General features: G+C 34.9%; 1 protein-coding gene across 2 annotated transcripts in view; it reads right to left on the bottom strand.

Moving 5' to 3' along the window:
- Window positions 1-6,637: 6,637 nt before the first annotated feature.
- dhx38 (DEAH (Asp-Glu-Ala-His) box polypeptide 38) overlaps window positions 6,638-23,410 on the bottom strand; it is a 49,216-nt gene continuing 32,443 nt past the window's right edge. Inside the window, exons 23-28 of one of the 2 annotated variants that reach the window (XM_073906310.1) lie at window positions 19,644-19,778; window positions 19,431-19,556; window positions 17,245-17,340; window positions 13,838-13,959; window positions 10,135-10,251; window positions 6,638-7,348 (exon numbers count right to left, since the gene is read on the bottom strand). In XM_073906310.1, the coding sequence (XP_073762411.1) occupies window positions 10,167-10,251; window positions 13,838-13,959; window positions 17,245-17,340; window positions 19,431-19,556; window positions 19,644-19,778 (564 nt within the window). In that variant the 3' untranslated portion in view covers window positions 6,638-7,348; window positions 10,135-10,166. 2 annotated transcript variants of the gene reach the window in all.

Here is a 23,410-nt window from a genome sequence, read left to right as displayed (position 1 = left end):
TCGTTTCAGACCATTTAATAAAACAGATTTGTTTAATTGCACCAAAAATTGTCTATATTTAGTAAGAAATCTATAAAATAATTAATTTGTGAAAGAGGGTGTACTCAATTATGCTAAGCACTCTATATATTTCTCTAAACTGAAATCTGCAAAATATCAACAACAAAAAGTGGTGAGTTTACTTGAACTACCATTAATCGATCTGTTAAGATGATTCTGAATCAGATAGTTAAGATGACAAATTTCATGTCATGATTCAGAATGAATAACACAAACACTCAGACCTGAAGGGCATTTTATCGCACCGGGTCATCAATCATAATCATAATCAGAGTGTATTACCTCACCTCTGCCTGATGGACGTCTGATTAAATGTGCTCTGGCTGTGGTGAATAATTGAATTCCGGAATGTGTGTGTGTGTGTGTGTGATGAGCTCACACTAATGCTGAAACCCAGCTCATCTCCTCTTTCAGCGCTCCTGCTATATTTTACTCAACTCTGGAAAATACCATCAGCTGGAGTTAAACAGAAAGGGGAAAAAACACCAATTAATGAGGAAAGTAACTCGTTATGACACCTACGATGGCTTTTGATCAAAGTCTAGCAGTAAAACGGATGTTTATGAGGCTGGGATTGTGGAGAAGTGAGGAAACTCAGTCGCTGCTGTTCTCAGATTAGCCCTGCAGGTGGCACTGTTTTCAAAACGCACAGTCAAAATGATGAACAGCTGCACTGAGAGTCATTACAAGATGTTCCTCGTGTTATTCTGCAGCAGATTGCGAATAAATGCAGAAAGTGTATTAAAAATAAATAATATTATATTAAAACAAGAAAAAATACACATAATGCTGTTTGAAAGTCCCCAAAAATGTAATTTCCAGGTAACACGGTAAAGATTTAAGAATGTGTGTGTGTATATATGCATGTATGTATGTATGTATGTATGTATGTATGAATGTATGTATATATGTAGCTAAAGTCAGAATTATTAACCCCCCTTTGAATTTTATTTCTTTTTAAAATATTTTCCAAATGATGTTTAATAGAGCAAGGAAATTTCACTGTATGTCTGATAATATTTTTTCTTTCAGAGAAAGTTTTATTTGTTCTTTTTTTTTTAGGCTAGAATAAAAAGTTTTTAATTTTTTAAAAAACATTTTAGGGTTAAAATTATTAGCCCTTTTAAGCTGTATATTTTTTTCTAATAGTCTACAGAACAAATTAATGCCTAATTCCTCTTACTTGCCTAGTTAACCTAATTAACCTAGTGAAGCCTTTAAATGTCACTTTAAGCTGCATAGAAGTGTCTTGAAAAATATCTAGTCAAATATTATTTACTGTCATCATGGCAAAGATAAAATAAATCAGTTATTAGAAATGAGTTTTTTAAACTATTATGTTTAGAAATGTGTTAAAGAAATCTCTCCGTTATACAGAAATTGGGTAAAAAAAAATAACAACAGGGGGGCGAATAATTCTGACTTCAACTATATATATATATATATATATATATATATATATATATATATATATATATATATATATATATATATATATATATATATATATATGTGTGTGTGTGTGTGTGTGTATTTTTTCCCCAAGATTGTTTAATGTCTTCTAAAAAAATTTAATTGTATTCTTTTTTCAATTATAAATGAAAATATTCCCCTAATATTATTCCATTATCTTTATCAACCCCAAACTTATTTATTATTGTTAATAAGTTAGATTCGTCTGTAATAGAATGCTGAAAAACCATGTCAGAACAGCATCAAATAAAATAATGCCTAAAATTTTGTTCAACTAAATATTAAATAGGCGTGACACGGCTCGGCGATTAGCACTGTCACCTCACAGCAAGAAGGTCACTGGTTCGAGTTCCGGCTGGGCCAGTTGGCATTTCTGTGTGGAGTTTGTATGTTCTCCCCGTGTTGGTGTGGGTTTCCCCCACAGTCCAAATACATGTGCTGTAGGTGAATAGAATAAACTAAATTGGCTGTAGTGTATGTGTGTGAATGAGTTTGTTTGGATGTTTCCTAGTACTGGGTTGCAGCTGGAAGGGCATCCACCGTGTAAAACATATGCTGGATAAGTTGGTGGTTCATTCTGCTGTGGTTCACCCTGATTAATAAAAGGACTATGCCAAAGAAAAATGAATGTATGAATGAATATATTAACAATGAACATATTGCCCTAAATGCAGCCTTACCCTGGTCATGCAAGTATAGTCCTGCCAGGCCTGGATAAAAAGGGGTTTATTAGTAATGCAACAAAGTATTTTGCTATCTGTCAAGTACACAAAAGTTAATTTAACAGTTTATAATAAATTTAGAAACGTACACAGACAGGTTTCCGCTGTGGACGCCATCTTGTGGTCAAATGCGGAAATCACTGGTGGCCATAGTGCGTGTTTAGAAACAGCTTGAGAAATTATAAGCCACTAAACATTTTTAAAAATCAGCGCAGCCATACCACATAGTAGTTCTGTGTTGGTCAACGTTGTTTATTTAGGATTATATGACACCCAGTGAAAACTCTTCAGCAGGAGAGACAAACTGAGCTTCTGTAGCGCCACGTGTTTCTAGCACACCTGCCTGTAATTAAAGTAATCCCGATGACCTTCAGCACAAAGCTCTCGTGTGCTTCATTAGGGTTGAGGTTTAAAGAGACGGTTCATCCAAAAATGACAATTCTGTCATCAGTTACTCATTCTCCACTCATTCTAAACCTGTTTAAATTTGTCTCTGCTGTAGAACTGTCATTTTGGCCAATGACTGTAAAAAGGTTTTAGCTGGTCGACCAGCCTGGTTTTGGAGGGGTTTTGGCCACTTCCAGGCTGGTTTCCAGCCATTTAAAGCCAGGTCTTATAGCTGGTCAGGCTGGGAGATGACCAGCTAAAACCAGCTTGACCAGCCTAGCCAAGCTGGGAGTCCAGCCAAAACCAGCTATATCAAGCTTAAACCAGGCTGGTCAAGCTGGTTTTAGCTGGATTTGGCTGGTCATTTTCCAGCCTGAACAGGCTGGAAACCAGACTGGAAATGGTCAAAACCCCTTTAAAACCAGGCTGGTCGACCAGCTAAAACCAGCCAAGGCTTGTTTAAGCTGGATTTTTCAGCAGGGAACTGATGAATGCTGGACAAAACAGCCTTTGACGTCCACAGCATCTTGTTGGTCTATGGATGTAAATGGCTGTTTTTATTTTACAAGATTTATCAGAATATCTTGCTTTGTGTTTAACAGAAAAAAAAAATTATAAAACTTGAGACTAACCACTTGAATAAAGGATTACTTAAAGGATTTTTATTTTTTTTATACGTATTGTTTTTAAGTGCAGACAGCTTTTATCTCTTGCTAGATGTGATATTAATTAAAAATTATTCTACCTGAAAAAAACAAAACAAATAAGACTTTCTCCAGAAGAAAAAATAATTGACATACAGACATACTGTGAAAATTTCCTTGCTCTGTTAAACATCATTTGGGAATTATTGAAAAAAAGAGAAAAAAAAAATTTAAAAAGGGGGCTAATTTATTAATTAATTTTTTAGGGTGAACTATCCCGTTTACATACATCATACACCCATACCTTAATGATTATTTACTTTTCAAAATCTCGATTTACAGAAATTGACACTCGACTAGTTTTGTAGTCACGTTTAAAGATGCAGGATGTAAGTTTACTTCAACACAGGGGCGGACTGGCCATCTGGCAATTCTGGCAAATGCCAGAAAGGCCGGACCAATTTTTAAATGTGGGCCGATGATTTTTATTTTTTTTATACGTATTGTTTTTAAGTGCAGACAGCTTTTATCTCTTGCTAGATGTGATATTATGATGATAATAAAAATAATAATAATAAATGTTTTGGCCCAATCGGCAACTGCCGCCGGGTTTCAAGATGGGCCGACCCAATCCAAGGTTACCCGGACATAATCAAAATCTGGCTAGAATGTTATATTATTTCACCATCTTTACACCAAAATAAATAGTGAATGTGCGTGTCCGTGGGTGGGGCTGTGTCGGTGTGGTAATGTGGGCTGGTGTGGCAACAGTGCCAGGGCTGAATTTTTGTCCCAGTCCGCCCCTGCTTCAACATATATGAAAAGGTATGACTTCTGTGAAGCAAATCCATCTTAAATGTAAAACACTTTAAGATTTAGTTGGTTATAAAGTGTTTGCTCCATTTGTGTCATTTTCTACCTTAGAAGTTAGTACCTCTCACATTCTCATAATCAAATGAGTGCTCTCGTAATTTGTGAATACACGTTTAAGAGATACTTGAGACTACATTTAAATCATTAAAAATTAAAGCAAGACCTTCTCTGACATTTTTAGGACCTCCGATTTGTGACGATGGACCACAAAACTAGTCTCATGTTGCAAAACGATTTGGCACGCCTGCAATGTAGGGGTCAAATTAATAGATTTTTTTTTTCTGTGACAGAAATCACTAGAATATCTAGTACAGACTTTACTCTATTATTATTTACTAGTGTAAATATATAAACACGCTTGCAAACAGCTAACTTGGACAACTTTAAAAGGTGATTTACTTAGCATTCAGATTGTGTTTTTAACCTGGGGATCCCTGATATTTAAATAGTTATATCTCAGTCACATATCATCATATATTAAAGGCGTAGTTCACCCAAGACCGACAAATCTGTTACTATTTACTCGTCATTTACTTTTTACAGATCTGTTTCTTCTGTTGAATGCAAAAGAAAATATTTAGAAAAATGCTGAAAACCTGTAGTTTCCGTAATCACTTTATATCGATGGTCCCTTTAACACATTTTGTTGAATTTAAGTTACATTGCATCCACATGCAAACTAATTCTCAATAGATTTTAAGTAGACTGTTAGGGTTGGGGTTAGTGTAAATTGAAATTTACTTGCAAAGTTTCTTATAGTAAGATAAATGTCTGTTGAAGGAGCAGAATCAGCTTATATTAAGCAGACAGACTACTAATATTTAAATGAGAACTAATTGGCATGTAGCTGCAATGCAAATTTTAGTCAACAAAATGTGCAATAGGAACCATCGAAATACAGTCTTACCATTTTTTCCTTTTATGGAACTCAATAGTTTTGGACATTTAATAAATAAATACACAAATAAATATTATATAATAATAATAATAATTATATATATATATATATATATATATATATATATATATATATATATATATATATATATATAAATAAATAAATATATATATATATATATATATATATATATATATATATATATATATATATATATATATATATATATATATAGACTATCGAAAAAAAAATATAGCTTAAAAGGGCTAGTAGTTTTGACCTTAAATTGGTTCATAAGAAATTAAAAATTATTCTACCTGAAAAAAACAAAACAAATAAGACTTTCTCCAGAAGAAAAAATAATTGACATACAGACATACTGTGAAAATTTCCTTGCTCTGTTAAACATCATTTGGGAATTATTGAAAAAAAGAGAAAAAAAAAATTTAAAAAGGGGGCTAATTTATTAATTAATTTTTTAGGGTGAACTATCCCGTTTACATACATCATACACCCATACCTTAATGACTTATTTACTTTTCAAAATCTCGATTTACAGAAATTGACACTCGACTAGTTTTGTAGTCACGTTTAAAGATGCAGGATGTAAGTTTGACACCCAGTGGTTAATCTAGGTATTGCACTCCTAGTTCAAAACACATGCAAGCACATGTTGCCAGATTGACGAAACCAACATGAGTGTGCCTGACTGTCAAGCCTAAAGGTTGATTTAAATCATGTTCTAAATAAAAGCAATGGCATGTGATAGACGGAATATGCGCTTTATTCACTGTTAAATGCTAAAAATGCGAGTTTGAATGCCATTTTACATGACATTTATTGCCATACTACTGAAAGCAGAAGCATAGTTTACCTTAAAAACCTCTTGAAAATAAAATAAACCATTTGAAATTAAACTTTAGAACTGTGACTCGGTGCAAGCCACATAACAGTGATTCAGCATCTACATTTAGTAATGTAAAAGAGGTTTAATATGAATTAATTTGATTATAAACCTTAGAATTTTGTTGGAGTGCAGCGAGTGCACTAGTCTATTTAGATTTCTGTAGTGTTGCATCTGGTGCAAATAGCCAAATAGCTTATCACTGCAAATTTTCTCATGTAACCTGCTCACCTAATGTTTACATTCGTAATATTAATGTTATTTGCTAATTAATAACCACCTCACGTGGAACTCTGAATCTGCATCTCATTTCGGAGTCTGCTACTGTCTATCAGAGGTCACATTACAGTTACGGACGCATGCGTTGAGAGTTTTTCTGAATGAATGAAATGCACTGTTTTCCATCATGGCAATCCGGGGTGCTGAAATATAATTGGCTAAACTGGCAGTGGGCGGGTTAAAGGGCCCAAAACATAGACGGACTTTCCAGCACATATTCAAAGAGAACATCTGACTTCAGCATTGTTTTTCAGATAAACAAGTATGTTCACTGTTTCTTAAATATCTGCAAACATATTATGGTATCCTTAAGCTTTTGAAGAGTCAACATACAGCACCTTTAAGCTACATTTATAGAAATTAAAAGCTAAAAAGACCACAAAATGTACACATAGCCTTTTATGCACATTACAAGTTTCGCATTTATTACCATTAAATGCAAACTTAACAAACAGTAGTGGGGAAAAACAAAACAAAACAATCCATCCCCCGAGGCTGTGGCCATGTTTTACAAGCGTAAATGTCAAAAATGTCAATTTACTGCATATTTACATTTAAATTAAATGAAAAACACAATCATATCCCATGAGAATGGCCACTAATTAAGGAAATGCATCAAATTGCATTAATTTACACTCAGTGATCTGGTCACCACCTTGCAAACGCAACAAAGCACAGATGCGTTCATTGCTTTAATATCGAATATAAAATGGTAAAAGTGAAATACACGTCAAAAATACAGTAATTTTCCTAAACGCTCTGACATATCGAAATGATTTAAAATAAAGAACGAAAAAGCAAACGCAATATACACATATACTGTACACATCAGTACGTTTCTAAAAATACAAACAGTAGCGGAGCGAGGAGGTGAAATGACCCTCAGTGAAAGATTGTTGTTGTTTTTCTGTTTAATTCACAGCAGTCGAGGCCTGTCATCTCTGTCGGCACACAGTACATCTGTTCAGCGACTTGCAGCCCAATTGCATCAAAGACGACACAGGATTTGACCGCCGCTGGTCAGTGTTGATTCCGGTAGAATGATGAAATATTCGAGCAATGTTTTTGTCAGAATAACAAAGACGTGCTTCGTCCACAGGGGATTAACCTATCAAAGTACAGGAAGTTAATATTCATGGAGGCTCTGTGTTTTTTGAAAGAAAGAAAGATACAACGGCTGCGTTTCACAAGCTGAAGTATGAGAGAATGCGAATTAGGATGCAACGATAAAGTGAATAGTATAGGAGGACATGAATGAATGCGACTTTTCATTTTTTAGCAAACACATCAAACATTAAAATAAAAGAAAATGATTGGGCTAAATATGCATATTAATGTCAAAGTAAGCTGTTTTGGAGTTTTTTTTTTTTTTATTAAATGCAAGCCTAACAAATGTGTTCACATTTCAATTTAAGCACTGATTTAATGTAAGATGTGTTTTTTTTTTTGACTGAAACAAAACAAAACAACTAGAATAAAAGCGACAGTTCTGTTTTTTTTTTTTTTAAACACATCAAACCATAAAATAAATAAATGATTGAGCTAAATATGCATATATTAAATGTCAACTTAAGATGTTTTGGGGGTTTTAGATTAAATGTAAGCAAAACAAATGTTTTCATCTCATTTTATGCACTGATTCAATGTAAGATCGAGTTTTTCTTCAATTTCCGTCTATAACATTGAATAAATGCAACCATTCTGGTTGACTGCAAACACATCAAACATTAAATTATAATAAAAAGAAAATGATTGGGCTAAATATGCATGTATATTAATGTCAAATTAAGCTGTTTTGGGTTGTTTTTAGATTAAATGCAAGCCTAACAAATGTGTTCACATTTCAATTTAAGCACTGATTTAATGTAAGATGTGGTTTTTTTTTGACTGAAACAAAACAAAACAACTAGAATAAGCGACAGTTCTGTTTTTTTTTTTTTAAACACATCAAACCATAAAATAAATAAATGATTGAGCTAAATATGCATATATTAAATGTCAACTTAAGATGTTTTGGGGGTTTTAGATTAAATGTAAGCAAAAACAAATGTTTTCATCTCATTTTATGCACTGATTCAATGTAAGATCGAGTTTTTCTTTAATTTCCGTCTATAAAATTGAACAAATGCAACCATTCTGGTTGACTGCAAACACGTCAAACATTAAATTATAATAAAAAGAAAATGATTGGGCTAAATATGCATGTATATTAATGTCAAATTAAGCTGTTTTGGGTTGTTTTTAGATTAAATGCAAGCCTAACAAATGTGTTCACTTTATGTAAGCACTGATTCAATGTAAGATCTAGTTTGTCTTTAAGGTTTAGCCTATAAAATGTGATAAATGCGGCGGCTCTGGTTTACTGCAAATAGACCAAACATTAAAACTAAAGAAAAAGAAAATGATTGGGCTAAATATACATATTATTGTCAAATTAAGCTGTTTTTTTATATTAAATGCAAGCCTAATAAATGTGTTCACTTTTTTATTTAAGTATTAATTCAATGTAAGATCTAGATTTTTTTTTCAGTATATAAAAATGAATAAATGCGACAGTTCTGGTTATTTGCAAATACATCAAACATTAAAACAAAAGAAAAACATGATTGGGTTAAATATGCCATTTGATATTTAAATTTAGCGGTTTTGGGATTTTATAAATCAAATACAAGCATAACAAATGTGTTCACTTTTCAATTTAGACACTGATTTAATGCAAGATCTAGTTTCTTTTAGTTTCAGTCCCAAAAAATGAATAAATTCGACACATCTGTTTTTTGCAAACACATCAAACATTAAAATAAAAGAAATATCTAAATCACTGGGCTAAATATGCATATAATGTCAAATTAAGCTGCTCTTTTATTAAATGCAAGCATAACAAATGTGTTCCCTTTTCAATTTAAGCATTGATTTAATGTAAGATCTAGGTTCTTTTAGTTTTAGTCTATAAAATTTAATAAATGCAACAGTTTTGGTTGTTTGTAGACACATCAAACATTAAAATAAAATAAATATCTAAATCACTGGGCTAAATATGCATATAAATATGAAATTAATCTGTTTTTTTATTAAATGCAAGCCTAACAAATGTGTTCACTTTTCAATTTAAACATCAATTCAATGTAAGATCTAGGTTTTTATTTTCAGTATATAAAAATGAATAAATCCAACAGTTCTGGTTATTTGCGAACACATTAAACATTAAAACAAAAGAAAAACATGATTGGGGTAAATATGCATTTTAATATCAATTCAAGTGGTTTTGAGGTTTTATGTTCACTTCTCAATTTAAACACTGATTTAATATAAGATCTTTTTTTAAGTTTCAGTCAAAAAAATGAATATATACGGCAGTTTTTTTTTTTTTGTTTTTTTTGCAAACACATCAGACATTAAATTAAAAGAAAAAAGAAATCATTGGGGTAAATATGCATATTAGTGTAAAATTAACCTGTTTTTAGTTGTTTTTAGATCAAATGCAAGCATAAAAAAAGTGTTCACTTCTCAATTTAAGGACTGATTCAATGTAAGATCAAGGTTGTTTTTGTTTCAGATCAGACATGGTGAAAAAAGGTGAATAAGCACGAGAGTTCTGGTTTTACACAAACATAAAATATAAAAAAAAGAGAATGATTGGGCCTAATATGCATATTAATGTCAAATTATGCTGTTTTTGTTGTTTTAGATTAAATGCAAGCCTAACAAATGTGTTCACTTCAATTTAAGCACTGATTCAATGTAAGATCTCAGTCCAAACATGGTTAAAAAGAGCCACAAATAACACCGTGAGAGGGAGGAAGAGATTTTTCTCCTTATACAATTGCTCCTACTGCTGGCCAAAGATGAAAAAGCACTGTGATGAATACATATTAGAGGAAAAACTGCACTGACGCAAGCAATTATGCGTTTGTAGAAACTGAGCACTATAAGCCAAACCGGGCCGGCGTTCGTTTGGGCGTCATCGGCGTCATTTCCTCTTTCCTTCCTGGGGTGCAGATCTTCACGGCCCTGTTCGGAGATGATGAAAAGGCATTTTTATTTTCTGGATGTTAATGCAAACGGAGAGCTTGTGTATGTGTGTGTGACTGTGATCTGCCATGCATCAGTAGTTGTGAGATCTGCTCTGAGGTTAAATGAGAAGAACAGACAGAGGGTGACAAGGAGCTCGGGGCAGAGAGAAAAGGACAGTTTTTTTGTGTCTCTGTAGGGACCTGCGGGACACGGGTCTGATGTAGCTGACAGGGCCATCTATCATCTTTAATTACAGCAGTGCGCGGCGCTCTCGTCCTCACACCGCCAGCAATTACATCCATCAGGCCGTGACCCTCCAAGCACACACACTCCTCACACCTCCATCACCTTCTCTTTCTTCCAGACTCCCGATTCAACGTGCAGCCAATTGTCTAGTTTTACTCTTAACTAACATTACAATTAACTCCATTTGACTAATTAGAGTTGCAAAATGTCTCCGATATCCCGCTTGGTTGTTTTAAAGTGATAGTTCGTTAAAAAATTTAAAGCCAAAATCAAAGTTTATTTATAAAGCACAATTTTAGGAACAGCAGGTGTTCACCTAAATAAACTACAATAAGAAGAAGAATTAAAAAGTTTATGAATAAATAAAGCATTAAGAAGTGATTCACCAAGGAATGAAATAATAAGTAAAATTAAGTAGAAAGACAGGTTATTCTCACACAGTATTATGCTGTGTTCACATCAGACACGGTACGCGTGGATAAAGCGCTATCCACACGTAAATAAACGCGTGATCATTTTGAGTTTGCTCGCTTCATTCCCGCATCAAATTTGCTTCGTTGGCACATCAAATTCACTTAACAGTCGTGGATTTGCATCATGGGCAGGGCTTTTGTCTGCCTGGTGACTATAGTTTCATTACTAAATGGCTAACATGGATTTTATTAAGAGAATAGCTGTGTTTATGTGCTTTATGAAGGCTGAAAAACACTGTCTATTCGTTCGGAGCCGTTCCCGAGTCCACTAGATCCATTCTGAGGTGCACCCAGCTCTGTGAGTTTATAAACTCCTCCAGCCACTGTACCTGGATGATGGAGGCTTTCAGCGGTGCTTCCGACTGAGCCAAGCCCACTTTGATTAACTGTTGTCCGGTGTAGGCAGGAGGATTTCCCCCAGGAACAGCAACAACAGGAGGTACGTCATCAGTTCCCCACAAGAGAAAGCTCTTGATTAGTTAATGCGGTGCAAATGTTCACTGAAGTTCAGATTTTCCAACTCGAGCAATTCGCACGAAACCCAAGTTAAGCATGTCAATTGCGCAAAACGTTTAACTCATGCCACGTCATTTGCGTTGCATCACTTGGCGTATCGTGCCGCAGGATGTCTATTCGCATCTTTGCATTGACTTAACATGTAAATCTGGTAAATCATGTAAGTCTGGTGTAAATGCAGCATTAAAGGTACATAATGTAAGTTTCACACCCTGTGGTTGAACTAGTTATTGCACCCGTGGGGGTGAATACCGGGGGTGGGGTTAAAGTCTCAAGGGTCTGGCTGAGATCAAGACCTTTTATTACATTTGGCTAGCTAAAGCAATCAGGGGCCGTGCGATTTACTTCCAAAGGGAAGTTGAAATTGGGGGGCACGCAAGTAGAGCTGTAAAGCTTAACTTTTCAACTTAAAGTGAAAAATTAAATCTGTTGGGAGACGTCCAATAGGTTAATAGATACCGCAAAAGTCCACAGAGGAGGGGGTGATCACCAGAATGGTAGTGGCGCAGTAGGTAGTGCTGTCGCCTAACAGCAAGAGCCTGTAACAGGAACAGTAACAGCTGGTTCGAACCTCGGCTCAGTTGGTGTTTCTGTGTGGAATTTGCATGTTCTCCCTGCCTTCGCGTGGGTTTCCTCTGGGTGCTCCGATTTCCCCCACAGTCCAAAGACATGTGGTACAGGTGAATTGGGTGGGCTAAATTGTCCGTAGTGTATAAGTGTGTGTGTGAATGTGTGTGTGGATGTTTCCCAGAGATAAGTTGTGGCTGGCATCCGCTGCGTAAAAACTTGCTGGATAAGTTGGCGGTTCATTCCGCTGTGGCGACCCCAGATTAATAAAGGGACTAAGCCAACAAGAAAATAAATGAATTAATGAATGAATGAAATGTGTATCATTGACTGTCTTTACACTGTTTACTTCTGTTTTAATATTATTTGTTTTAATTTTATTTATACTTGTGTCTTTTATTCCTGTTTATGTAAAGCACTTTGAAATACCACTTTGTATGAAATGTGCTATATAAATAAACTTGCCTTGCCTTTAAAAATGACATTTTTCGCATTGGTGAGCACAATCACACAATGCATGTTATTTTTAAGCCAAATAAGGGCTAAATGTATGCTGTGTGCAGTTTTTCTGTATTTGGTAACATACATGACACTGTAAGAGGCTTTAGGGGTTCATATATGTTGCATTTATTTACTTATTTTATATAACTGCAGATGTTACAGTAGGCTATTTCGCACTGTCATTAATCTGCAGTTATAATTAAATCATGTCCATAGAAAGGTTAGTAATAAACATTTATACACAAGTGTGCAAAGCATTTGTTTTGTAAGAAGTGCTTCTCATATGATATGTGAACCACCCGTACAGCCTTACTGCAGACATTTCGAGTAAAAATGACATTGTCTGAAACTTTGTCATACACCAGGTGACCCGTACCGACCCATACAGTACTGTACCTCTCACTAGAAACGAGCCATCAAGCGTGTATGTGGCCAATAGAGACTCTTTTGTTTTGGCCAATAAGCAAACAATAACCCAAATTTTTATAAATAACTTCCTAGCACTAAAATTGCAAATATTTTGAAAGATATTCTTTGGATGAAAAGTTAAACGTCCTCTAAATGACCTATGGGTTCAGCTGGATTCAGGTCAGGGGAGATGAGATGAGTTCTGTTTTACGATTTCATCTTAGATCAGACTGCGCGTTCCTATCAGCTTATTTAAAACCCCACCAAGGCGTCAGAACCCAAGAGGGAGGCCGGCACCTTAATTATCCGTCTCCCCATCATGCAAATCAAAAGTCTAATCCTCACTTTTAATGTGATTATTGTCAGGACGTCCATCACGTGGACGGGCCAGCCGAAGGCTTTGAAACAGCGATAAAAATCCTGATTAATTAATGAAGTGTTATTTTACAGCACACATTTTCCGCTTTTTGTGGAGCTGACAGGTGTGTGTGTAAAAATTAATTTCCCGGATTAGTCTGAAAATTAGCGTCTGTCTCTCTTCTCCCCATCCGAGGCGGCACAATTTAAATTGCTACAGTAATGGGGGTCAGACAAGAGTCAATATTATTTCTTTTTCTCTCCTGTGGAGACGCGAGGTGAGAAAAGCTCATCATGGAGAAGACAAGGTGAGGAACAAGATGAGGAGGGTGTGTGAGGGGGATAATAGTCTTCCCAAAAATTGCGACATTAGTATTTCAGCACGCCAGTCATTTGATGGCTTCCCTCTAAATAGGAAGATTCCGATTTTTTGTGAATGTGATCGGCGGCTCTAAAGTGCAGAAAGTGACTCTGAAGTGTGAGTGACGGCTGTGTTTTTTGGATGGCTGAAGTACCTGACGCTGCCCAGATTGTTCTTCCTGTCCTGCTCCTCTTTCCGCGCTCGGATCTGCTCTTGTGCCAGAGACATCTCCTCCTCCATGTTGGTGATCTCCTCTTTGGCTCTCCTTCGGTTCTCCTGGAAGAAAAATCAGAAATTAGCAAACACAAACCAGTAGTTTATTTTGACATATACAGTTCAAGTCAGAATTATCAGCCTTTCTGAATTATTAGCCCCGCCTGTATATTTTTCCCTAATTTGTGTTTAACATAAAGTTTTGTTTTTGTAAACACATTTCTAAACATAATAGTTTTAATAACTCATTTCTAATTATTCATTTTTTTATCATTGCCATGATGACTAGATATTTTTCAAGATACTAGTAATCAGCTTATAGTGACCTTTAAAGGCTTAACTAGGATTTTTTTTTATTAAAACTGCTTTTATTCTAGCCAAAACAAAATAGATTAAATTTATTTATTTCCTCAGAAATCTAAAAATGTGAAAAAAGATTTTTAGAAATTGTTGAAAATTTATAAAAAAATAAAAAAGCTGAAAAATCACATGTACATAAGTATTCACAGCCTTTGCCGTGCAGCTTTACATTGAACTCGGGTACATTTTGTTTCCACTAATCATTCTTGAGATGTTTCCGCAGCTCAATTGGAGTTTCCCTGTGGTGAATTCAGTTGATTGGACATGATTTGAAAAGGCATACACCCGTCTATATAAGGCCTCAGGGTTGACAGTGCATGTCAAAGCACAAACCAAGCATAAAGACAAAGGAATTGTCTATAGATCTCTGAGACAGGATTGTCTCGAGGCACAAGGCTTGGGAAGGTTACAGAATCATTTCTGCTCCTCTAAAAGTTCCAATAAGCACAGCGGCCTCCATCATCTGTAAGTGGAAGATGTTTGAAACCACCAGGACTCTTCCTAGAGCTGGCCGGCTATCTAAGCTGAGTGATTGGGGGAGAGGGGCCTTAGTTAAAATGGAACTCTTTAGAGTGAATGCGAGGCATTACATTTGGAGAAAACCAGGCACCTCTCATCACCAGGTTAAATCCATCCCTACAGTGAAGCATGGTGGTGGCAGCATTATGCTGTGGGGGTGTTTTTCAGCAGCAGGAACTAGAAGACTAGTCAGGATAGAGGGAAAGATGAATGCAGCAATGTACAGAGACATCCTGAATGAAAACCTGCTTCAGAGTGCTCTTGACTGGGGTGATGGTTTATCTTCCAGCAGGACAATGACCCAAAGCACAGCACCAAAATATCGATGGAGTGGCTTCACAACAACTCGGTGAATTTCCTTAAGCGGCCCAGCCAGAGCCCAGACCTACAGACCTAAAGACTATTGAATATCTCTGGAGACAACTGAAAATGGCTGAACACCGTCGCTTCCCATCCAACCTGATAGAGCTTGAGAGGTACTGCGAAGAGGAATGGTCAAAAATTCCCAAAGACAGGTGTGCCAAACCTGTGGCATCAAATTCAAAAAGACTTGTGGTTGTAATTACTGCCAAAGGTGCATCATCAAAGTATTGAGCAAAGGCTGTGAATACTGATGTACGTGTGATTTTTCAGGTTTTTTATTTTTATTAACTATTTTTCCACATTGTCATTATGGGGTATTGTGTGTACAATTAAGAGGAAATAAATTAATTTAATCCATCTTGGAAGAAGGCTGAAAAATAAAATAAAAATGTGAAAAAAGTTAAGCGTTATCAATACTTTCCGGATGCACTGTATGAAGCTTAACAGAGTTGTTCTTTCAAAAGATTTGGTCAAAATGGCAGATTAATTTTAAGGTAAGTGACAGAAAACTGCATAAATGTGACCATGGACCACAAAACTAGTCTTAAAGCACTATTAGCATGGTACATCAGAGATAAAAGTCTCGATATACTTTTCTTTTTTATTCTTTTCCCCTCACACTGCAGAAGGCAAGGACAGGTATAAGATTCTGATGGTATTATAATCTCTGATTAAAATATCATGGTTTCACGGTAGATTACTGCTCTAAAATATTTTGTTATATATATTTTTAAAGTCTGGGTAAGAAAGCATATTTTTTTCCCCATTTAACAGGATGTTTTTTATTTTAAGAAACATTTCAAATATTTTGGATCAGGGCAAGCGATTAAAATAAATCAATGACTTCTGCTATCTGCATTAGTTTCAACACATATTTCTTTACAACTTGAAAAGACATCTTTGGACATCATTATTTTCTTTGAATATTCAGTAAGCCAAGGCACTATTCATGTCTATAGTATCAAGCATATGTTACTTTATAAGCGATTTGTTTTTCAAATGTTCAATAGCTTTTGATTTGAAGGGTCCTTTTCTGATGGAGATTTTGTCGTCTTAAAAAAAGCTAAATAAAATGACATGTTAAAATTATACTGCAGGAACAGTATAACAGAAATTTATTTTAAAACCTTGACTTTTCCAAACCGCAGTAAACCTTAAAACTGGTTGTCATCCAATGCCTACGCTGAAGTAGCCAGGGTTGTAAATAGGTGTAACTGCAAGCAGCGTGACACAAACACAACAATGGCAGCTGAGAGAGAAGAACATTTTTTGCAAACATATGGTAAACCTGATCTAAATCTTCTCCACATGAAGTGCCACCATAGAAAGTCACATCTTTACATTGTTTTTTATTGTTTATTATCAGTCGGTGTGCGCAAACTCATTAAAAAAAAAAAAAAAACGGTGCGATGTGGTTGGCTTCTCGTTCGATGTGCAACACCCTCTCAGTCTTTAATATCTCTATGCGAGCAATCGTACAGGTGCGGATATATCCATTATCATTGACAAAATGCAAAACAAAAGACAAAATTTCTAAAATAGTTTATAAATTATTTTTAATAATTAATTCACGATATTAGCTAAGTGTTAACTAAGACTTTTAGCTCAATAAATTACCAATTAATTGCCTATTAATACTTAGTATGGTAGTAGTTTTGTTTAGGTATTGGGTAGGATTAAGGAAATAGAATAAGTTAATATTTTATAAGTGCTGATAAACAGTTAATATTTTAATAACAGGCAGATAATAAGCCAGTTGTAAATGGTATGAATTGTTAATTAATCTGAAGTGTTATCCTAGAATGTAGCTTTCTGACCTCTTATTTGTTGAACTGTAATCTTAAATCCACAACAATTATGCAATCAGGCCAACATACTGATATTCAGGAATATTATATACTTACTTCGGTGAAATTAATTTGTTCGCTTTCATAACATTCTAATAGGCTTTATCGTGCAGTGAATGCTTTTGGGCTCTCAAGATGTGTGCTTTATTCCCCCAAATTAAGTGACACTTCATAATCAGCTGGCACATTGTTAAAACAATGCAGGTGATGAATACTGCACACTCTTATTAAGTGTTGGGTGTGATTTGAATTTGCGCACCTGTCTGCTCTTCCCTGCGTGTTTGATGCTGTAGAACATTGGTCCCAGCTCAGCCAGCCACTCACCATCCACTGCCGTCACACACTGCATGTACTCCTGAAACACAAATATACACACACGTCAACAAATCAATGATCACCAGGACTCCATAGTGCACTACCTGACTAAAGTCTTGTTGCCTAGCCAAGCTTTAGGAACAACAAATAATAACTTGACTTCTAGTCGATCACTTGGTATCAGAAGTGGCTTATATGAAAGACAAATGCCTCTAGATTACACTTATTTTACCAAAATAAAACATGATCATGCCTTGATTTCTAATAATTTAATCAGGACAGTAAGGTCTGACTTTGCTTAGACAAAAATCTTGTCACTACACAGAAATAATGTACATTATAGAATAAAAAGTCATGCTGCAGCGGAAAAAGATTTAATATTGTGTATGACTCCCATAAGCTTGGAGGACTGCATCCATACATCTCTGCAATGACTCAAATAGTAAAGTCATCTGGAATGGCAGGACTCCCAGAGCTCCTTAAGTTTCTTTGGATTCATCTTCAATGCCTCTTTCTTCATCTTACTCCAGACATGCTCAATAATGTTCATTTCTGGTGACTGGGCTGGACAATACTGGAGCAATGTATATTTCTGTGAGAATCTTGGGTCCATGCGGGTTCCAGTAGGTTATCTGCAGTATTTGTGGTAATTGGGATGCAGTTCAACAGATGATGCATCAGAAAAATCTACCTTCTGCCGCTTTTCCAAATGATCAACTAGAAGTTATTATTTCTTGCTCTTACAATTGGGATCAATGACAAAACTTTTATCAGGCAGTGTATATGATGGACAGTACACTAGAACATATTAGATGACTGAAATTTGTTAATGAGTATATCATTAAAATTATGTTTGTTTGTTTTTTTGTTACACTTTAATTTAAGGTGACTTAGTTACACATGTTACATGCACTTACTATATTACAATAAGTTATTTATAAAGTAACTAACCCACATTCTAACCCCAACCATATAGTAAATACATTTAATTACCTTATATTACTCAGTAGTTAAATGAATAGCTACACTGTAACTATGTCAGCTTAAAATAACTTATTTTTGGGGGGGCGAAAAAGATTTATAATAAACTTTATTTCCATTACTTGTTTTCACTTTCAAAAAACTCACCATAAACTGATCATTTTCAGTAGCATGTGTTACTATAAATTGATTTAAAAAAAATCTTTCCAGGGTTTAATTTTCGAACATTTTATAAATTATAATTCCTCTAACTATAAAAGTGTTTTTTACACCATTTAAAACCAAATACATAAAATTTTTTGACAACAAATAAAAGTCTTATTAATAAATACAAATAATAAATAAATTACTTACTTAATTATTCAATCTATTTACTTATTTGTTTGTTTGCTTGCTTATTTATTATTATTATAATTATTATTATTATTATTATTATTATTATTATCATCATTATCATTATTATTAATAGTATTTCAATATTATAAGTTGAATTCGCCACAGCTTGGTGCTTAATTAATTAAATAATGTATTTGCTTATTTATTTTCGTTATTATTATTATTATTATTATATATTTTTTCAATATTTCAACATTACAAGTAGAATTCCACAGCTTGGTACTTAATTAAGTAATTAGTATTTTTTTTTGTTTATTTATTATTTCAATATTTTAATATTACAAGTTGAATTCACCACAGTTTTGTGCTTAATTAATGAAATAATGCATTTGTTTATTTGCTTATTTATTATTATTATTATTATTATTATTACTATTACTATTATTATTATTATTATTATTATTATTATTATTATTATAGTTTTTCAATATTTCAACATTACAAGTAGAATTCCACAGCCTGGTGCTTAATTAAGTAATAAGCTTATTTGTTAGTTTGCTTATTTATTTATTTATTTATTATTGCAATATTACAAGTTGCATTCACCACACAATGGTGCTAAATTAAATTATTTATTAATTAATTTGTTTGTTTGCTTATTTAAATATTATTCTTCTTCTTATCATTTCCATATTACAAGTTGAATTGACTACAGCTTGGTGTCAAATGGTATTAGAGCATGTGCATCAACAGTTATAGCAAATTGTAATTCAAACTAACTAACACATTAACGGACTGAGGAGGAAGTAGTACCTTTGTGGTCATGACCAGTTCATGGTAGATGATGTAGTCAGGGGTGTAGCCCATCCCGAACAAAGCGCTGGTGGGGTGCAGATGACAGGGCATCCCGGTTCTCACATTCACATACTCTCCAATTCCCTAAACACACAAACACAGGTCAGCAAAATATCCTGTGCTGAGTGATATAACTGAATTATTTGACAAATTTGCTAAATGGTCATGTACCTTTAATTTAGCAGCCTGGTGAAAGTATGCAGCACAGATGCACTTCCTGATCACGTCCCAGTCTGAACCGCAGGAGATCAGATTCATTTTCTGCTGCACCATGATGTCTTTGAGCTGAGCTCGCACCTCACGCACCTGTGCCACAACACACACATAGTTATTAAAATATTAGATATGCTTAATTACGTGCTGACATAATGCACATCAGCTTTTAGAGACATATACAGTTAAACCAAAAGATTGACATTAATATTTCTAATTGCACTTCATTCTAATTTTCACTTTATTAGACATTTCTAATTTACAGTGGGGAAAATAAGTATCAACACATCATCATTTTTCTCAGTCAATGTGTTTCTAAAAGTGCTGTTAACTTGAAATTTTCCCCAGATGTTGGTAACAGCCACATAAATCCATATCCGCAAAGAAAACAAAACTAATTAGTTTACAAACTAAGTAATCTGTAATAGAATGAAATGACACAAGGTAAAAGTATTGAACACATGAAGAAAGGGAGGTGTAGAAAGGCAGTGAAAGCCCAGACAGCAGCTGAAATCTCCAAGTAGTTCTTCAGCACCTGAAACTAGGGATACTGGAAGCCTGTGCTGGCATTTCTCCTGCGGTGTTGCTATCAGTGTGTGAAGAGTGGGAGAAGAGGGTTGCATTGACAATCCAACACAATGAGCAGCACATTGAACACATTTTATAAGTGGTCAGAAATGTGTAAATAACTCATAAAATAATAAAGTTACATTAAAACCAAGCACACCATGGTTTTTGTTGTGACATTCCCAATGAGTTTGATGGTCAAATGACCCTCTTCCTATTGAAAAAAACAAAAGTTGGATCAACCTTAAAATGGCCACCATGGTCACCACCAACCTTGAAAAGTTTGCCCCCTCACATATACTAATGTCCCACAAACAGGACGTTAATATCACCAACCATTCCCATTTTATTAAGGTGTATCCATTTAAATGGCCAACCCTGTAGATTGAATACTCTGTCTCCAAGTAAGCAAACATTTGGATGTGTATTTTAAATCGTTTTTGTAATGATATGTATGTATCTAATATTGTCACTGTTGTGTGTAAATGTTCCTGTTTACTGGCTTGTTGGCTGATAGTGATGATTGACTGCAGGTGTTGTGTGTAGAGCTGTTTCACTCTTTCTTGAGTACTCCCATTTGTATTGCTTTATCTGATGAAGACCATGTCGGTCGAAATGTTGTGAGTGATATTAAAGACTTTTGAGAGCTAAAGTGGCAGTGTGCCGATATTCTTTTGATCTTTCGCTACAATGTTTATTTTTGATGGAGCACCAGCCTTCGAGATTTTTTAGATGTGCGCACATTTCTGTTTTTTGCAGGCGTCTTTAAGTTGCCATCACCAAAAAAGCCTTTTATATGAAGTATTAAATACGTTTCAGTAGTTCAGTACTTTGTCTTTGGGTCATTCCTCTGTTAATACACATATCTTATTTTTCAGATTTGTTCTGTTTTGTGTTGATGTTTGTACTTTAACCAAAATCTGGTTCAATTCCATCTCAACAGCTCCTTTAGAAATATTATTCCCTTCTATTATTTTTCTGTCACGGTTGTTACTGATGTGATAAACACATCAGTGGTGCAGACGAACAAATTGCTTGAATCTGGTTTCTTTTCACGAAACGAGTTAATATGTTTCTTAAATATCAACAAAGATATGATAGTATTTTTATGCAACAGTAAGAATCATTACATATAGCACCTAAAAGGGAATCATTTGAGTAACTGAGGCCCCGTTTACACTAGTGTGTTTTCGTTTTAAAACGCATAAGTTTTGCTACGGTTACGCCAACCGTCCACACTACACGGAAGTTCTCGAGCGCCGAAAACGAAGCGTTTCAAAAACGCTGAAGAGGCCGTTTTCATTCTAAAACGCTGCTGCTCCGTCTCAGTGTGGATGTGGGAAAACGGAGACATCTGAAAACGGAGGCGGGGCTGCCGACATTCCCCTCTCTGACTGGGGATTTTCCTCAATATTAAGTAGCCTACACATGCAGTTCAGTCTCGCAGCCTCTCCTTGTAAGTTCAGACATTTGATATTTTTGATACTTTGCAAGTTTGATATGGAAAACAGACTACCGAGGACACGGGTAAATCTTCAAAGGGAACGGTGTACTTTATAACCTTATTCACATCATCCTGGCTGCATTGTTTAACTTTCTCAACAATAAAATTAAAACATGATTTAAGGAACTGCCTATTTTCATTTTGATATTAACAACTTAACAGACAGCAGAAATGTTGAGGCGTCGTGCTGCATCTTCACTGTGTGCATATTTATAATAAAATGGAGCCTATAACAACTGCCTCCTTTCATTTTCATTGAAAATACGAAACATAGCCTCTGCTTGGCTGAATGTCAGTTTTAATTATAAATAATAGCCATTATGAAAGTATAACGCACAGTAAGTTTATACATTATAGGAAATGAAGGCAAACGATCAGTCAATATGCAGAATGTAGTCTACGTGGTTATATTAATTATTAACTATTCTTTGCGCTCAGCCGAAACACGTTACCTGAGAACAAGTAATCGATTCAAAAGATCAAAGTCAGGGAATATGTCGTTAGATAAAGACAACAAGATAAACTAAAGTTTATTGATAAAATTTGATGTTGGCTTGAGAAAGCCAAAGACACTGCGCTAGGACTGGGAATGGCAGTTGGCAGGAAGCACGGCGGCGGTTGCTAAGTGGTTGCTAGGCAGTTGCTAAAACAATTATGGCATTGTTAGGTGGTTGCTAAGCAGTTGCTAAATGGCAATGCTCGTGTACATGTTTGATCAAATGCTAATACTTAGTAGGCATTTCTAGAATATGTCATTGCATTTAGATAATCATTCATAGCATGTAGCTAATCGTTATTAGCACTTGGCTTCCATTATCATTTTTACCATGCATAGTACACAGGAAGTCCCATTTGCTAGCATGAGTCAAACAAGCCAATGCCCAGGTCCCTACGATGTTCTGATGTATGCTATTTTTAAATGGTTGCTAGGTTATACTGTTTTATTGCTATGGGGACATTTGACAGGTTAGTGATGATACATCAAAGCTTCTTGGCAATATGAGTGATCTTAATCAACCCCAATGTTTCTATGACAGTCTTTATGAGTGTCAAAAACTGGACTTGAACATTATGTATTCCTGGTGTTGGGTTGCGGCTGGAAGGGCATTCGCTGTGTAAAACAAATGCTGGATAAGTTGGCGGTTCATTCCGTTGTGGTGACCCCTGATTAATAAAGGGACTAAGGGAATGAACATTATGTAAAAATGGCTTGCCGTATTTTTTTGAAAAGACAATGCTTAATAAGTGTGAAAGTGATACATGCAAAAATGGCTTGCCATATCAGTAAAAAAATATGGAGTTTAAGTCAAAAATGGCTTGCCATATTTTGAGAAAAATAATGCTTAAAAATTATTTATTGGAAAACTGTAAGTCTGATAAACCTTAAATATATAGCAACAAAATATAACGCATCTTAATACAGCTTTTGGCCAAATTTGGGGCTTGTATAATTTTTTTATATGCTCGGATTATAAAAATGTAATATTTAACATTTTTTATTAAAAACAATAAGTCTTATAGGCATGAGGAGATATAGCAACAATCTTGAATGTAGAAGACACATTTTGACAACATTTGGGCCTTGTGGCATGAACGGCCTAGGAGGAGATGCGTTTGTTTTCAAGGACAGAGTAGCATAACAGTATGTTGGCTT

Source organism: Danio rerio, chromosome 7, assembly GCF_049306965.1.
Source record: "Danio rerio strain Tuebingen ecotype United States chromosome 7, GRCz12tu, whole genome shotgun sequence".
Lineage (NCBI taxonomy): Eukaryota > Metazoa > Chordata > Actinopteri > Cypriniformes > Danionidae > Danio > Danio rerio.
This window is presented reverse-complemented; position numbering and strand designations above follow the sequence as displayed.